This window comes from Rutilus rutilus (assembly GCF_951802725.1).
Source record: "Rutilus rutilus genome assembly, chromosome: 22".
NCBI classification, from domain to species: domain Eukaryota; kingdom Metazoa; phylum Chordata; class Actinopteri; order Cypriniformes; family Leuciscidae; genus Rutilus; species Rutilus rutilus.
Genome location: NC_140227.1, coordinates 16,550,710 through 16,568,750, shown reverse-complemented (window position 1 = coordinate 16,568,750; position 18,041 = coordinate 16,550,710). Strand labels below are relative to the sequence as shown.

General features: G+C 41.8%; 1 protein-coding gene across 1 annotated transcript; it reads left to right on the top strand.

The window, feature by feature from the left end:
- The first annotated feature begins 14,847 nt into the window (after positions 1 to 14,847).
- LOC311281852 (uncharacterized protein) lies at positions 14,848 to 17,678 on the top strand. Its single transcript, XM_084395181.1, has 3 exons — positions 14,848 to 15,492; positions 16,109 to 16,258; positions 16,940 to 17,678. Exons 1-3 carry the CDS (start codon positions 15,117 to 15,119, stop codon positions 17,209 to 17,211), a joined length of 798 nt encoding a protein of 265 aa, XP_084251307.1. The 5' UTR covers positions 14,848 to 15,116; the 3' UTR covers positions 17,212 to 17,678.
- The last annotated feature ends 363 nt before the right edge of the window (positions 17,679 to 18,041 follow it).

Below are 18,041 nucleotides of genomic sequence, written 5' to 3'. Positions count from 1 at the left end.
CGTGGCCTGCAGACACTATCCCGTGGCCTGCAGACACTATCCCGTGGCCTGCAGACACTATCCCGTGGCCTCCAGACACTATCCCGTGGCTTCCAGACACTATCCCGAGGCCTCCAGACACTATCCCGTGGCCCCGAGACACTATCCCGTGGCCTCGAGACACTATCCCGTGGCCTCCAGACACTATCCCGTGGCCTCCAGACACTATCTCGTGGCCTCGAGACACTATCCCGTGGCCTCGAGACAGTATCCCGTGGCCTCGAGATACCATCTCGTGACCTCAGGATACCATCCCGTGGCCTCCAGACACTATCCCGTGGCCTCAAGATACTATCCCGTGGCCTCGATACACTATCCCGTGGCCTCCAGACACTATCCCGTGGCCTCGATACACTATCCCGTGGCCTCCAGACACTATCCCGTGGCCTCCAGACACTATCCCGAGGCCTCCAGACACTATCCCGTGGCCTCGATACACTATCCCGTGGCCTCCAGACACTATCCCGTGGCCTCCAGACACTATCCCGTGGCCTCGAGACACTATCCCGTGGCCTCCAGACACTATCCCGTGGCCTCCAGACACTATCCCGAGGCCTCCAGACACTATCCCGAGGCCTCCAGACACTATCCCGCGGGCTCCAGACACTATCCCGTGGGCTCCAGACACTATCCCGAGGCCTCCAGACACTATCCCGTGGCCTCGAGACACTATCCCGTGGCCTCCAGACACTATCCCGAGGCCTCCAGACACTATCCCGTGGCCTCCAGACACTATACCGTGGCCACCAGACACTATCCCGTGGCCTGCAGACAATATCCCGTGGCCTCCAGACACTATCCCGTGGCCTCCAGACACTATCCCGTGGCCTCCAGACACTATCCCGTGGCCTCAAGATAGTTTCTCGTTGCCTCAAGATAGTATCTCGTGGCCTCAAGGATTTTATAAGGATTTTATACACTCTTATGCACACGCACACACACAGTCACACACACAAAAACACAAAAACACACACAAAAACACACACACACACACACACATACACACACACACACACACACACACACACACACAAACACACACACACACACACACACACACAACACACACACAAACAAACACACAAACAAACGCACAGGTCAAATAGACCTATATTCAGTCTGTCCAATGGTTGATACAACACAGTATCCCACCGGTCACAATTGTGACCGATCATAAAACACACTTTTTCACATACTTTTCCATGAAAATTTAAAAAAATTATAATTGATTGTTTCAAAGGGATACTAATGACACATGATTTGGATATTTTTGTGTCTGAGAAAAATTTGGGATTAAATGGGTTAAAATAGCCTGTAATAGCTGTTAACTCACAATAACAAGAAAACATTGTGCTTTTGTAAAATAAAATAAAACAATCAGCCGCATGATCTCCGTGAACTGGAGCGCGTCTCAAAAATGAACTGAAACAGTGTAGGCCCTACTGCCTCACAGTCAGGCTTGAGGAATATACATAGCTTGAAATGGCTACTTTTAAATGAACAAGTTCAAATCGAAAGTGTCTTTCTCTCTAAGGCGCATCCGCAGCGGAGGAGATATGTTTGCAGACACGAATAAAAAAATAAAATAAAAAAACACTTTAAACAATTAAAATGCCTCTTTATTTTTTCAGACACATTTATTATAATTAGCCTACTTTTGCTGGTGCTTTGCAGCAAGATTTATGCGTGCGCTTGAGCTATAGCCTACCATGCATGCACCAGTAGCCTATTTAATTAATATAAACGTGCGATTAGTCGACTAATTGCTTAAATAAATTACTAGTTGACTACAAAAATTTTTGTCTATGGCAACTCTAATCAATACATTTATTTGACATTTTTTACTTATTATTTATTGGATAGTAATTATCCAGTTATTTACATTACATTAGTTGAGTTAACATATATAGCCTAAGCCTAATTAGTAAAAGAACGAAAAAAAGAGATTAAATTAATATGCTAACCATGTATTTCTGCATTGCTTGTTCCTACACGAAAAGGACTGTTTTAAAGGTGGCAATCCTATATACGTGAAGATTATACAGTATCTTGAAGATTGTTGTATTGTATCTTCTGTTATAAAGATGAAGATTGACATTTCGTTAATTAAAAATAATAAGCACATAATATTGTAAAAAAAAAAAAAAAAAAAAAAAAAAAAAAGTTATGTTCTGTTATGCGTTTTGACTACTTTTTGTATTTTGTATACCCTAATTTTATCTCTAGGTAATGAAGATATATAACTTTTTTTAAAGGGCTTCGTTTTTCCTGGACCCGCTACAATTGAGAATCACTTTAAGCATGCACGCTAAGACAATTTGAAGAATTCCAATTAATACACAATATACAATAATTAACAATGTACCGCTTGCTGTTCTAGTGAGGACGGGCCGAAAAAAATATTCCTCCAATTTTTACCCACCCCGCCACATACACCAAAATTCTGTCTCTACACAAATTTAATAGTTGGGAATGGATTGCTGTACTATTTTCTACATCTCACAATCCATAGTATATTGTTTATACAATTGTTATTTCCCTGTCGACTGGTGATATGATATTTCACTTTAAGGAGTTTTTATTGCACTTATATTGTAAGATTCTCTGATGTATTTCGTTGTTATTTATAACAATGACAAAAAAAAAATAAAAAAAAATAAAGAACAAACAATATTTACAAGACGCTTTTATCGAAAAAAGGAACAAAGCAATTCGTCATATGTCAGTCATCATAATACAGGTTAGACAATAATAATACAGGGTTTTATTTGATTATCACAAATCAACACAAGATTTTGACGCATATCCAATGGTTTGTGCGGAGTGGAGCGCGCACTGCGTGGCACGGAGGCGCGGGCGCGAACACTTGTATTTTCCTATCAACAGTGGAAACAACTTAAAATGCTCATAATTTATGGTCATATAGAAAATAATAATACATAATTTGCAACTACTTTTATTTGAGTAAACTCAAAATAACAAGAAAACGTTTTGATTTCGTGAAATAAAAGAAAACAATCAGGCGCGCTTTCATGATCTCCGTGAACTGGAGCGCATCTCAAAAATGAACTGAAACAAAATAAAGCTTGAAATGTCCAATTTTAAACGAACAAATTTGAATCGAAAGCAAATACTGTCTGATAATCCGCATGAACGGTGCATTTCTATCTAAAGGCGCACCCGCTTTACAGCGGAGATGGAGATATGTTTGCAGCCGACTGATTAGAAAATACTAGTTTATTAATAAAAACAATTAAAATGCCTCGTTATTTTTTCAGACGCATTTATTATCATTAGCCTATAAACCACCTATAGCCTAAATCAGCTCTCTGTATGTTTCCAGAGATGGCTCTTCTCATTCAGCCCTGCGGGAAAATAATTTGGCCTTAGAAAACCAGTAAAATCTAAAAAGAAAATCCATATTAATTAGTGAATATTTTAAATGTTTTATAAAGGGGCAAAACGTCATAAACAAAAAGTCAAATAATAGTTTACAAACTATTTAAAAAAAAAGTTTACAGTCGTTTTTATTTTTCACCACAGGTGACTTATATATAAAAAATATAGCCTATTTTTCAATTCTATTCTTCTATTTAAAGGATCTACAGAAACAGTGTTTGCACGATCGAGTTGTCTGTTTTCTAGTTTACCAAAGTGCTGTAGCCTAGGCCTTTTAAAACTATAAAAAATTAAAAACACAATAACAACCCTAACAATAAGCTATAAAAATGCAATAGCCTATCAAGTTTGTTTCTTCATATTTCTATCTTTGTGGGGGCATTTGGCCCTCAAAATGTGGGTTAAACAACACACACACACAATATCCAATATATAAATCACAGACGCAGACGTCACGTTATAAGACAGACGCAAGTGTCACGTTCATTGAGACGAGTGCATGTTGCACAGTCATATTAAAGAACCGATCGCATCCGCTGGCACACTGCACAGAGCTGTGTTGAGTAGAGTGTTAACCCTCCTATTACCTTTGGGGTCAATTTGACCCCATTCAGTGTTTAACGTCTCTAAATACATACTTAATTTTTTTTTTTTTTTGCTTCATATTTAAAGACTTTTCCTAATTTAATGGGGACAACTGGGTAAACATAAAATTAACATGATAATAGGTTTTCAATGTTCTGTACGTACTTTTGTAGCATCGGTGTTCTTTGGGGTCAATTTGACCCCAGGCTCATTTTGCTGTATAAAACATATAAGAAATATCACATTTTTTGTTGTTCACACATTGGTGATTAGGCACAAATCCCACATTTATTTTGGATGATATTGAGATCATTATAAGTTGAGATTTTATGATCTTCAAAAACCTTCACTCTGCTTTAGGGCCCTAACCCGACATTACCATATAGGCCTACTTGAAGTATTGCGAGAACCACTAATAGTTCACACGATATATGAAGGGGGGAATCATAATTCTCACAAGAAATTAGATATTTCCAGTGCCAATTATATATTTCCAGGGAAGGGATAACATAATTCTTGCAAGAACTTTGATATTTTGTGCCGTGGGGGAGGGGAAAACATAATATAGGGGAGGAGCAAATGTATGAAAGCTTCCACAGAAGCCTTATAAACCATTTCTCTTTGTGCTTTGTGAGCTCTCTCTCAATTGAAAATTACCTCTTAGCAAAGTTTTTTTGGGGGGGGGGGGGTTGGGTTCTATACGGACCTGTTCGCCAGCAAGACACCAGTCGACCCGCCCTAAATGCAGGACGATGCCATACCAGCCATGCCGTCAGTGTTGACCACTGAGGTCAGGCATGCGATCCAGAACATCCAGAAAGACAGGGCGCCAGGGCTGGACGGAATCGAGGCCGAGCTGCTCAAAGAGGGTAGACCGATGCTTTGGGCAGCATTGGCCAGCCGTTTCAGCCGCTACATGGCGCAGAGAAGAACACCAGATCAATGGAAGACGGCGAAGACAGTGCTGTTGTACAAGAAGGGTGACCGCGAACAGCTGAGGAATTATCGGCCAATCTGGCTCCTGCCGACCGTGTACAAGGTTTTCACCAAGGTGCTGTACAACCGACTAGCCAGGCAGTTGGACAAACAACAGCCACCCGAACAGGCCGGCTTCCGGTCTGGCTACAGCACAATGGACCACATCCACGTGCTGAACCAACAGCTTGAATGCTGCCGGAAGTACAAGATGCCCTTGGTACTGGCCTTTGTAGACTACGAGAAAGCCTTCTACAGCATAGAGATCAATGCCGTACTGCTCGCCCTACAACAACAGGGCATCTCCTACGAGTACGTGGACCTTTTGCGGGAGCTGAACAGCGGATACGCCACCAACATCACCTTGTTCGACCGGACACTTCCCACTTGAATGACAGGATACAGCTGTGGCCAAATTTGAAATTTTTGCTGCTTCAGATGTTATGATGTTGATTCACATTTTTCTAGATTATTGTGCAGAGTGATCAGAGGCATTTTACATCATTTCAAAAAGCTTTATCACAAAACCCCAAATTTCACTGTTTTTGTCCTTGGCACCAAATTATCAGCTAACATCATTTTACTAATCATATAATCAGCACATGATTGCTATAGGGAAGGAAGAAGTGCTTCCAATCATTGTGTTCTTCTGTTAGCAATGGTTTCCTCCAAAGAAAGATGGAGGATCATCTTTGCATCAAAATGGCCTCCATTTACCAGATCATCAAGAGCTTCAAGAATAGAGGTTCGGCTGCAGTGAAGAAGGCTTTAGGATGTCCCAGAGTGTCCAGCAAGTACCAGGAACTTCTCCTCCAGAGGAATCAGCTAGGGAATCGTGTCACCACCAGTGCAGAACTGCTCAATATTGGCAGCAGGTGGGTGTGAGGGCATCTGCACACACAGCGAGGCAAAGACTTTTGGACAACGACCTGGTGTCAAGAAGGGCAGCAAAGAAGCCACTTCTCTCCAATAAAAACATCAAATATCGGCTGAAATTCTGCAGGAAGTAGAAGAATTGGACAGCAGAAGACTGGTGCAAAGTTAATGTATCTGATTAGAACATCTGGAAAATCGATTGTCCAGAGAAGAAAAGGTGAACGCTACCATGAGTCCTGTGTCGTGCCAACAGTGAGGCATCCTGAGACTATCAATGGGAGTGTCATATTGACCCCAAACCTATCCTTGATAAAATATATTGTATAATATAATAAATAAAAAGCTATTAAAACACCAAAAATATATATAATTTTTGAATTTTCGATAAATCAGTGACATTTTATAGTGATTTGCTAATTTGTCCATAGTCGTGCAATAGGTATTCTGGATGTATAAGGGGTAGGGGTGGGGGTGGGGGTGGGGGGTTGGGGGTGTTTTATTTAAAGGGCTATTTAAGTAGTCAACAAAGAAACATAAAGTACCTGACTTAAACCTTTGGGGAAAAAAATCAAATTGTGGGGGTTTAAATTGCTGGGGTCAAATTGACCCCAGTGGGTAAAAGATGTTGGTAGATTTGAGGGTAACAGGAGGGTTAAATACGTGTTAAATACGTGTTAGAGAAATTTTTTTTTTTTACTTCACTGCCACACGTGAATGACGCGTGACGTCTGACTGGACGCTTCACTGCCACGCGTGATTTACGTGACGTCAGAGTGACGTCTGCGTGACGTCTGCGTCACGTCTGCGTCTTAAAATGAATGGAATAAATAGCAGAAAGAAAAAAAAAATAAGACGTTGAGTGAGACGTTCATTGAGACGAGTGCATGTAGCAAAGTCATAATAAAGAGCCGATCGGAACGCTATAATTTTATACATTGGAATCCTTGATCACTCGAGCGTCACTTCATCGCGTCATCAGCAGCGCTCAGAGGATCTGCCCTCATGTTGTTGAAATTTGTTTATTTAAGAAATTCATAATAAATAATAATAAAGAAAGATACCCTGTTGAAATATGTGAGGTGTGTGGTTTATATAAACTGCAAAAGTAAAGTATAAATCAAAATTATTGTGACCGATGTGAATGGGGGAGGAGAATTTATACGTGCGTCACGTTTTAGTCGATAAAACTCTTCCGCATAGGATACACCTGTGTATCCTCGCTCATGACTCCTCTGGAAGCCTCCTCACTCCTCGATCCTCGACTCCTCGCGGTGCAATTAGAGAATTGAGATGTCCTTCAAGATGGCTGTGCTCGATCGGTTTCCGGGTCATAGGATGGAGGACGGAGGAGAGAGGAGACGAGGAGGGATATTGAGAAGCACCCCCGGTATTTATAGAAGAACTCTGACCTAAATAACCTGTGCTGCGTTCCAGTCCAAAATTGTCATGCCCTTCACTCGCTAACTTCCCTTCGTCTCGTTCACTCGGATGTACGTCATTGCGAGTGCCCACTACTGGCGGAAACTGCAATGGTCTGAACTGGAACGTCCTAAGCCCTTGATCACTTGGAATCAGCTGTGGAGTTGATTTATTAATTACATTCTTTTCCCTTTAATAATTTGTTTAATGCAGCATCCAAATGTTTATAGGTGTGTTTGGGTTGTTTTAAATTAAAAAATTATAATTAAAATATCATAGAGTTGTTTGTTGTGGTGGTGAAGATTAGACGAGATATGTGGTGACGTCACAATCGTACTGCATTGTGGAACATATAGGTGCCTGAAGTGTACATTTGAAGCAGACTCGCTCCCTCGGTCAAAATTGAGGGAACGAGGGTCTGTCCATATAAACTTCCCTCGTCCACTTTACGAAGTGGAACGCACTTCAAAATGGCGGCAGGAGTGCTTAGGGAAGTTCGCAAGTGCGTGTCTAACAGTGGACTGGAACGCAGCACTAGTATCAGAGCCCGTCTACGGAGAGCCTGCCCACTCCCTATTAAGCTCTATTGTACCGAATTTTGGTTGTAGTACCATCAGTGTTCCACTGGGGGCGATCGCCATGAGTGCAAAATGAATGGGAGTCAATGGGGCTAGACAGCTAAATGTGTCTCTTTCACCCGATTGCCGTTGAGAAATCTCAGATCTGATTGTAGATTTTGCAAGTTCAACATGGGTTTTAGGTCGAAAGTTGAATGAACGAGTACTTATGTCCTTTTGATTTCTTACAGGTTGAGTTGTTGTTGCCCATAACACGCTAGCATTCTGCTAATGAACGCTGATTGGTCAGTGAAGGACTGATTACGACCAGAGATACCGCTTGATGGCATCGTGTCATCCGCAGCGGGACCAGAAACAAACAAAACAAAAACTCTTCTAGCAAGTGTGTTTACCTGTGTCAGCTGTGTTGTCGATGCCTCGAGTGAAAAGAAAGTGCAGAGCGCGAACGCACCAGAGTGAGTGAAGGATTGCCGTTAAGCAGTATCTCTGGTCGTACATGTGTATGACGTCATTGACACTTTAGAAGACTTTTTAAAGCAAATAAGTGACTCAAAAAAATCTAACACCCAGCAATGTGTAATTTATTTGCATCTCCTTTCGAATACAACATTCAAATTACTATAGACAAAAAAATATATCCTGAGAAAAGTGGATTTTTATTGGTATAGCGCCATAGACCTCCATTCATTCTGCACTCGTCCTGTGAGCGCCCTCATATGGAATCAGAGAGGAACTGCAACCAGTTCAGAAGCCGGAAGTGTAGTGAGAGTGAAACTTCTCGCCATATTAGACATTCTCTGCTAGTATGCAGTCAATGCGACCCTCCCCAAACCACAGACGACACACAACAACTCTAGCGGTCAGAAAAAGATAACATGAAAAGCTGTCTGAATGTGTTAACTTTTGAAGCTACACACACTGCCTGTGCTAGGCCTGCATGTCATGATATTGACAGACGTTGACATGCATTAAAGCGTTTAAACATCACATTGATTTGCTCATGTTCAGTTTTAGACTTGCACGTGGTGTAATTCACAGTTGAGTTTTCAGTGTGTGTGTGTTGCAGATCGCAGGTCTTTTCTGGACCGGATTCACAGGAGATCTGCCTCATCAACATCCACACACAGTGTCATGGATCTGGAAACATCCGGAGGGATTTCTGACGATGATTCTGCGACTCAACTCATGATCGAACAGAGTCACAGGTGTCGTGCCGAAAAGTGATGGTCCGCCGAAAATTGATTGCCGTCCGCGGGAGCGCGCGCGGCGTGTTAAAGCCCTTAAAGCTGTATCGCCCAGTCTCTTTATGACTACAGCTGCTTTTATGTGGATCAATTAGACATAACGCGCACATAAACATCCGCTTATGTCCGTGGTAATAGGTAAAAAGTGCTATGTGAGTTATAATCTGTCAGATATGACCCTGATGAATATAATCAACTAATTTCAGGGCAGAAATAACCTTTCAGTCAATAAGTAGAGGCTACAATCACTTTTTGGCAGGTAAAATAATGCATTATAATGGTTGTACTGGCCATTTACACACCGGCTCCGCCCACTTTAGGCTTCAAAAATGCTCTTCAGAAACCTACGGGTGACGTCACGGACACTACGTCCATATTTTTTTACAGTCTATGGTTAAAAATAAGGTGAATACGGTCAGAGAATGTCTAATAGGAAGAGAATTGGCACTCTCTGCTTACTTCCGGTTTCTGGACTGGCTGCAGTAACACGTCTCTGTCCATGCGGGGGCGCTCGCAGGCGAGTGCAGAATGAATGGAGGTCTATGGCGAAAAACCCTCAAAATCCACTTTTCTCAGGATATAATTTTTTGTCTAGTAATTTGAATGTTGTATTCGAAAGGAGATGCAAAGAAATTACACATTGCTGGGTGTTAGATTTTTTAGAGTCACTTATTTGGTTTAAAAAGTCTTTTAAAATGTCAATGACGTCAGAATGCTGACGTCATTAGCAGAATGCTAGCGTGTTATGGGCAACAACAACTCAACCTGTAAGAAATCGAAAAGAAATAAGTACTCGTTCATTCAACTTTCGACCTATAACCCATGTTGAACTTGCAAAACTTACAATAAAATCTGAGATTTCTCAACGGGAATCGGTTGAAAGAGACACATTTAGCCGTCTAGCCCCATAGACTCCCATTCAGTCTGCACTCGCCCACGATCACCTCCAGTGGAATTCTAATGGAACTGCAACCAAGATCGATACAATGGGGCTAATAGGAAGTGCCAAGGCTCTCCGTAGACGGGCTCTGATACGGTTCTCTTTGGCCAGGCTTAAGGCCTCATTATACTTCTGCGTCGGACCTACACCGGAGCCTATACGCCGTAGGCAACGTGTTGGTTTTAATTTATACTTCTGTGTTGTTGTCCGCGTTGACGCGCACCTAGGGAGCATGTGAAACCCCGAGGGAGGGGTTCTGGCAGACCAATCACAGCGCTGGTGTCCGCGTAGAATTGACGCGTTGTTACATTTTTGGAGAGGTGCACGTCAGGTTACGCCGTAGGGTACGCGCGCTACACACAGCCTACGACGTAGCTACGGCGGCAGTTCGACGCAGAAGTATAAATAGGCTTTTAGCTCTCTGTCACTTCTTTTGTGACCCTTTAGGTAATTGTTCACTCTATTAGGTATTACTGCCATCTAGAGGACGATCATAGGAAACACACCTAATCACCACATCCCCTTTCCTTTAGAAGAAAAATATAAACTAAAATGCATAAAACAATAGAAATAATATAACACAATTATCCATTTGACACTAAACAGAAATTTCAAAACGACACATTTGTTTATCACATTTCAAAGGTAACTGAGCAGAGTTATTTACAAATTAAGTCGATCAGGTTTCTTTATTATGCGTGATGATCTTCTTATTATAGGAGGGTCATTTGTTTCTGCAGAATGATCATTGTCCAGGGGAATGGAAGAAGACGAAGAAGACTGCATGCTGGGTGGTGTTACATCTTCAGGTGAGACCAGAACTTCTTCTCCTTTAATGTCAGTCAGTGTCTGGCTCGTTTCTTGCGTCTTAAGAAGACTTCTGCGATTTCTCCGAAGGACCTGCCCATTCTCTGTTCTGACAACATATGATCTCGGATTCACCTCTTCCAAAACAACAGCTTTCTTGTCCCAGCAGTTGGTATCTTCCACTCTCACAATGTCATTCTTTGATAACACTTTCAGCATTTTGGTTTGCTTGTCATGGTTTGTTTTTTGTCTCTTTTGAAGAGCCTTCTGTTTCTGCTTTATTGCTGCACTGTTCATCATAGCCGCTTTTCCACCGAAACTACCCGGAACAATTTGTCCCAGGAACCTTTTTTCCCAGGAACCTTTTTTGCCCCAGACCGGTTGCTTTCTGCGTTTACACCGCGGTCTAAAGTACCGGGAAGGTAAACTACGCGCAACTGCGACGGACAGTAATCAGTTTTGAGCGCCACATTTATAAGTATGGAGGAGATTCAAACTGTGCTGCAGTTATTGGTTTACTAACGAGGTAATTAGCATAACAAAATAGACGAGCACTGATACTAAAGCGTGTTCAGAAAGCTCGTATGCGTATAAAATTAGACAAGGTATGTTGTGAGATGACTGGGACGAACGCGCAAAAATTTCCTTTTGCGCAAATACGCTTATAAAAAGCCTGAACCCCGTCTATCAATCATAAATAGTGACAGTCTTGTAAATAGTTGTTTGTTACTAACCTCAAAGCGCTATTTCAATCCTGTTATAGTAAATGTGTAACATGGTTTGCCTTGCAATAGATGACAATGTGTAAACATAATGACTTAATATTAAAAGCTGTGGCAGAAAAGAGACGAGCACTGATAAAGCGTGTTCAGAGCTCGTAATGCTAACGTTAGATATAAAATTGTATGTTATCAGCTATTGCGGACATTGGCCGTGAGATGGCTGTGACGAACGCGCAGAAAGTTTCCTCTTCCACAAATACCCAAATAATAAAGCCTGAAACTCGTCGCCAGTCCCCCAGTTTTTTTTTATTAAATTCCATATTTGCAGACAGACAACTTTACTGCATGAAGCCACTTTTTAAAAGGGAGGTTAAAAATAAAGAAAATGCTGCGTGGAGTCATCCAACCAAAATGCGGTGTGAACACAACCAATCAGCTTGTGCAGCGCACAAGTCCCACCCCTGAAAGTTCCTGAACTTTGAAAAAGTACTACCTCATGAGCAGGGACTATCGGAGGGGGAAATATTTACCCGGAACTTCATTTAGACCCTGGTTCCTGCGGTGTAAACACATCGAGTACCAGCCCAAAGTTCCTAGTTCCTGGGCAAAGTTCCTGCGGTGGAAACGCGGCTCATGTCTCGTTTTGTGTCAATCCGGCAGGGAAGTGTCGTTCTCATCTTGCGATTCATTAAGAGCTCTGCATGGGAAATGCACCATGTTCCAGGGGGGTTGCTCGATAGCTCAGAAGAGCTAGATATGGATCTGACCTTCCTTCAGATGCTTTCTTCAACAATTGCTTTACTATATGCACTCCTTTTTCTGCCTTCCCATTAGACTGAGCATGATGGGGACTTGAGGTCACGTGTCTGAAATCATAGTGAGCAGCAAAGTCCTGAAATTCCTTTGAATTGTAACATGGGCCGTTGTCACTCACTACAACCAGAGGAATGCCATGCCTGGCAAAAATCGACTTCATCTGCTGTATCACACATGCTCTTGAGGAGTTAGACAGCAGGGCTATTTCTGGAAAATTTGAAAAATAATCCACTACCAGCAAATACTCTTTACCATGGAAATGAAACAGATCAGTACCTACCTACTTTCTGCCAAGGATGCTGAGGTAGGTCTGTTGTGATCATTGGTTCTCTTGCTTGCTTGTTTTGATGCTTCAGACAAACTTCACAAGTACTGACCATTTTTTCAATGTCAGAATTTATTCCAGGCCAATAGACTGAATCCCTGGATGATCTTTTGCACTTTTCCATCCCAAGATGTCCCTCGTGTATCCTGGAAAGCATCTCTTTTCTTAGCACTTGTGGAACAACAATTCTGTCCCGTCTTAGAAGAATGCCATCTGCCACACTGAGCTCATCTCTAACATTGTAGAATTGCAAGCAGGAACTTTTGACCCAGACATTGTTCAGATTTTCAATTACAGCCTGAAGAACTGGATCTTTTGCTGTCTCCTCAGCTATTTGCTTGAGCTTCTGATCAGACACGGGAAGAGATTCAACAACAAGATTCACATGTGTGTTCACATCATCTTCTGTGGAACTCGCATCTGAGGATGTGCATGTTAATGGTGCACGGGACAGCGCATCAGCTAGGACTATGTATTTCCCTGGTGTGTAGACTAATTCGAAATCATAACGTTGCAGTCTCATCATTAGACGCTGAATGCGTGGAGACATCTGATTCAGATTCTTTCTGATGATTGCAATTAAAGGCTTGTGGTCCGTCTCTGCCGTGAATGACGATAAGCCATAGACATAGTCATGGAATTTCTCAAATCCAAAGACGAGTCCGAGACATTCCTTTTTCGATCTGAGCATATCTGCACTCAGATTGTGTCATTGTCCTAGAGGCATAGGCTATCGGTTTCCAGCCATCAACATCTGCTTGGAGCAAGACCGCACGTAGACCATCCTTTGATGCGTCCGTGGAGATTTTGATACTCTTGAACAATTGAACAAACCACAACACACAAATTATGCCAAATGTCCGTTTTGTCGAGTGTCCTCATTAGAGCAGTCTTAAATTATTTAAATAAAGTCTTAAATGAACGTAGAGATTTGTGAGAAAATGAGATGCGTGTCAGATCGCGTCTCTGTCCGCAGCGGCTGGTCTTAAAGTGTCATTAATGTTAATCAAAGAACAAAGGTAAGAGAGTAAATTACTCACTCAGACCCGGCGCCAGGAGGATTATTATACCGGTAGCCTAATAATCATGAATGCACTCCGCTATCTTTTAACACATCTCCGGCGAACGGCTTTTTCACGCAAAAGAAAAACTCCTCATGAAGCACAGTGAAATTCAGCGACCGTGTGGCGTTTCCTGATGGATCGAGGTTGTTCGTTGACTTCATTTTACATTTTACTCGTAGATATTCGAATATATTCGAATACATTGCTTGATATTCGATATCTGTTCGAATTTGATTTTTCTCAAAAGTGACAGCCCTACTGTCCCCTGATGTGAAACAGTCCAAGTCTTTTGCTGTGCGGTTGAAGTATTTCTCCTGTCTTTGTCTGTTGTTAATCAGTCCCTGTTTGTTGTTTGACACTTTCGGCTCCAACAGTGTCTCTTTAGTAGGAAGAAGGGTCCGGGTCCTCCTGCTGAGAAGTCTCTGTGCTGGACTGGTGGTGAGACCTTGGCTCGGTGTGTTGCGATGGTCCAGTAGGGCTAAGTATGGATCCTGTCCAGCAGCTGCAGCTTTCTGCATAAGACGTTTTGCTGTTTTGACAGCTGACTCAGCCTTTCCATTGCTTTGTGGGTACCCGGGTGACGATGTTCTGTGCACAAATTCCCACTTTTGGCTGAATATTTTGAAGTCGTGTGATGAGTACTGCGGCCCGTTATCAGAGATGAGCACATCTGGAATCCCCTGACGAGCAAAGTGTGCCTTCAGTTTGTGAATCACTGTGGTACTTTTGGTGTCCGGCAAATAATCAACCTCCCAGAAATTTGAATAATAGTCCACAGTTACTAGGTAGTTTTTATTGTGCCAAGAAAACAAATCAGTTCCTACCTTAGCCCAAGCTGGTCTGTAGGCAATGTCATGGGGATGCAATGTCTCTTTTTGTTGCTTGGGGTCATCTGACCTGCAGATGGCACATTTGGAAATGAACGTCTTTATTTGCTCATTCATCCCCTGCCAGTACACACACTCGCGTGCTCGTCTGAGGCAACCTTCCGCTCCCAGATGTGTTGAGTGTATGCGGCTAGTCAGGTCAGCTCTTATGGCGCGTTTCCACCGAGTGGTACGGTACGGTACGGTACGGGTCGGTACCCTTTTATTTGCGTTTCCACTGCCAAAAGTTGAGAATGGTACCAAAAAGCCGAACCGTACCGTACCACTTTTTGGGTACCCTTCCGTTGGGGTACCTAGCACAGTGGAACGGTACTAAAGGGTGGAGCTAGACTCACTGCAGAACGTTGATTGGTTGACAGAGAATCGTCATTTGCGCGTGCCGCAAGGGGAAAGACACAACACACGAGGCGCCATTTTTAAATTACAACACCGTCGCAACAATGTCGCCGCGCAGCATAACTTTACCGTGGTCGACCCAGGAGGTGCAGACCTTCTTGGGTATCATCGGTGAAGAAAGGGTGCAAAGGGAACTCGATGGCATGGTGAGAAACGAAAAGGTTTTTCAGCATGTTTCTGAGAGGATGGCTGTCGAGGGTTACCAGCGGACGTCCGAGCAGTGCCGCATTAAATGCAAGAAACTGCGGAGTGACTATCGTAAGGTGAAAGACCACAACAGCCGGAGTGGTGTTCACAGAAAAAATTGGAAGTGGCTAGAAATGATGGACGCCATCTACGGGCACAGACCGGCGAGTTTGGGACGAGAAGGAGGCATCGATACGGCTACCTCGTTGCTGGAGTCGATGATGGAGCCTCCCGGTAAATTTGTAATTGTGAAATATAACGTTAGTATACATCGATCACGGGAAAGCTTACGTTCAATGCACAACTTTTGTGCAAGTCTGTTGTTTGTCTGTCAGCCAGCCAGTGTGGTATCAACCGATCATTTGCAAGCTAGCAAAACGCTAACGTTAGTTTATTAGCCTGTGGTGGACGGAGTACATGTCCAGTAACGTTACTTGTAGCCTACAGATACCCTAATAAAATACAACTGTTTTATTACTAAACATATTCTACTAAATATATATTAAAGAGAGATGGGTCCAATGATATAGCTTAAGGAAAGAGTAAGAACTCCGTCTGAAAATTATTATGAAATATCAGAGCAAGGTGAAAATGTCCACATTCAGTAGGCTTAAACAGTACAGTAATGTTGTGGGGTAAAAAGTACAATATTATGCTTTGGAATGTAGTGCAATAAAAGTTACTCTTATAAAATTATAGATACTTGAAAAAAAAATACTTATGTACATTATACAAAGTAAAAATGCTTTGTTTGGCTACCCACTCAGTCCTACTACGTTGTATGTTCTGTATTTATCTCAACCGCATTGTTGCCGTTTGTGTTATTAACGTGACTTTTGTAAATTTTCAGTTGAGCATCCTAGCTGTCAGGAGGAAATGGAGGCACTTGATGAGATTTCCACCCTTGAAAGCTCAAGTTCGCCTGCCAGGACATCAACCCCGACACCACCACCAGAATCTGCTCCATCAACTTCGAGTGAACCTCGGCGTATTACAATCGGTAAGACATGAACACCAGAGTGAAAAGAAATGTATAATACTGTAATAATATATACTAGAGGTGTAACAATATATCGTGCCATTATATATTTCGCAATACAAAAGCGCAACAATACGTATTGTGGATGTTGACAATATGTATCATGGATAGTTCTCCCAAAATAAAAATTACTGTGTGAGAAAAAATTCATGTTTTCAGAGTGTCAGTACTACATTAAATTACTATATAATGTTGCTTATGATGTATACTAATGCAATGGGGGAATATTTGTGGGTCCTCATAATGGCAAATGTCTTATTACCAGAACGTTAAGAATATTCGTCTAAAATAATTCAGTATTTTCAGCTTCAGAATCATGAATATTTTTATTCTGGTGTCACCATTGTCCTTGGGTTACAAGCACCAAGTCCAAGCCTATCCATTTAAACCCACAATGTAATATCCAAGTTTTCATTTTAATCGACAATAAAAAATTTTTTTTTTACCTTTTATCATATGTCGTGGAGTATCGCAATATTGTATCATGAGTTCATTATCGTCATATGTTAATATATACATGTCCAATTTAGACATTGTATTGTAGTACTGTGGATATCTCCCCATAATATTGGTTGGCTCAAATCACAAGGATCAAAATGCTTCGCTAAACAAACCAACATTCCTGTCTCTTTTGCATTCCAGGCAAGAGGAAAAGGGGGCAACAGGATGTTCATGCGGCCCTGGTTGAGATGCAGGCAGCTGATGAGAAGCAGCAGGAGTGGTTGGAGAGGATGGAGGAACGCCGTGACCGGCGCTTCGAACTTATGCTGGAGGATGCACGTGAGGCAAGGCGGCATGAGGCTGAACTAACTCGCCAACACATGGAGCAGTCTGCAAGCTTCAATCAGGCCTTCCTCGGCACGCTCAGTCAGCTGGTGCAGGCGTTGAGTAGTCGCCCCAACCCTGTGCCATGATCCAGCCACTTGTGCTCTTTTGCACACAGCACTTTAGACTTGTTTACTTTTTTGGACTTGTTTAATTTTTTTGGACTTATTTAGTTTTTTGTTTGCACTCGTTTACTTTGTTTGCACTTTTAATTTTTGTTTGCACTTGTTTACAAAACCTTTTTTCTGTCGCACAGCTCATTTTTTTGTCAATAGCATTTGTTTGACTTTTTAAATTAAAGTACTTTTTCATTACCTCATGTGTCCTGTGTTCAATGGCCATCTCACACAATTCCTCCCTTACCCATTCTATAAATTGAGGTCGTTTTATTAATGTTCCTGTCATCTGGTGTCAATGACATCTATTGTTTGCTACCTTGGCCATAATGGCCATTTGGGAGATTATGCTTGCCTTAAATACAAAATAGTTAGCAATGTGTTACTTTACATTTATTGCAAACAAAATCTGAATTTATTTATTTTTACAGTCATAGGTATTGCAGAGTAATAAGTCCTTTACCCCAAATATTATCAATTAATATTATAAATATTATAAATTGTTCCCTTATAATTACACGTGTACTTATAAAGTATGTACAATAATTACAGAAAGGTACGCTGTAAATTCGGTGTACTTACGCAGTACTTTCCGGGCTGTAATCATGAATTACTGCGTAAATTATTTGTAATTTTCCATGTTTTTTAGCATAATAGGTCATAAGCTACATACCATGTAATATTAAAATAATTAGCCCTTAGTTGGGTAGCTTTAGTTATGAAATACTGCATTTTATTTGTATTTTTCATGGTTGTTACTCCTTTATTCACCAAATATTATAAATTGTTCCCCTATAATTACA

Bases quoted from the DNA above. Each gene is read 5' to 3' on its own strand.
- LOC311281852 (XM_084395181.1), top strand. From the start codon at position 15,117: ATGTCGCCGCGCAGCATAACTTTACCGTGGTCGACCCAGGAGGTGCAG. The intron at 15,493-16,108 runs GTAAATTTGTAA...GTAAATTTTCAG, and splicing joins GTCGATGATGGAGCCTCCCG to TTGAGCATCCTAGCTGTCAG. The intron at 16,259-16,939 runs GTAAGACATGAA...TTTGCATTCCAG, and splicing joins ACCTCGGCGTATTACAATCG to GCAAGAGGAAAAGGGGGCAA.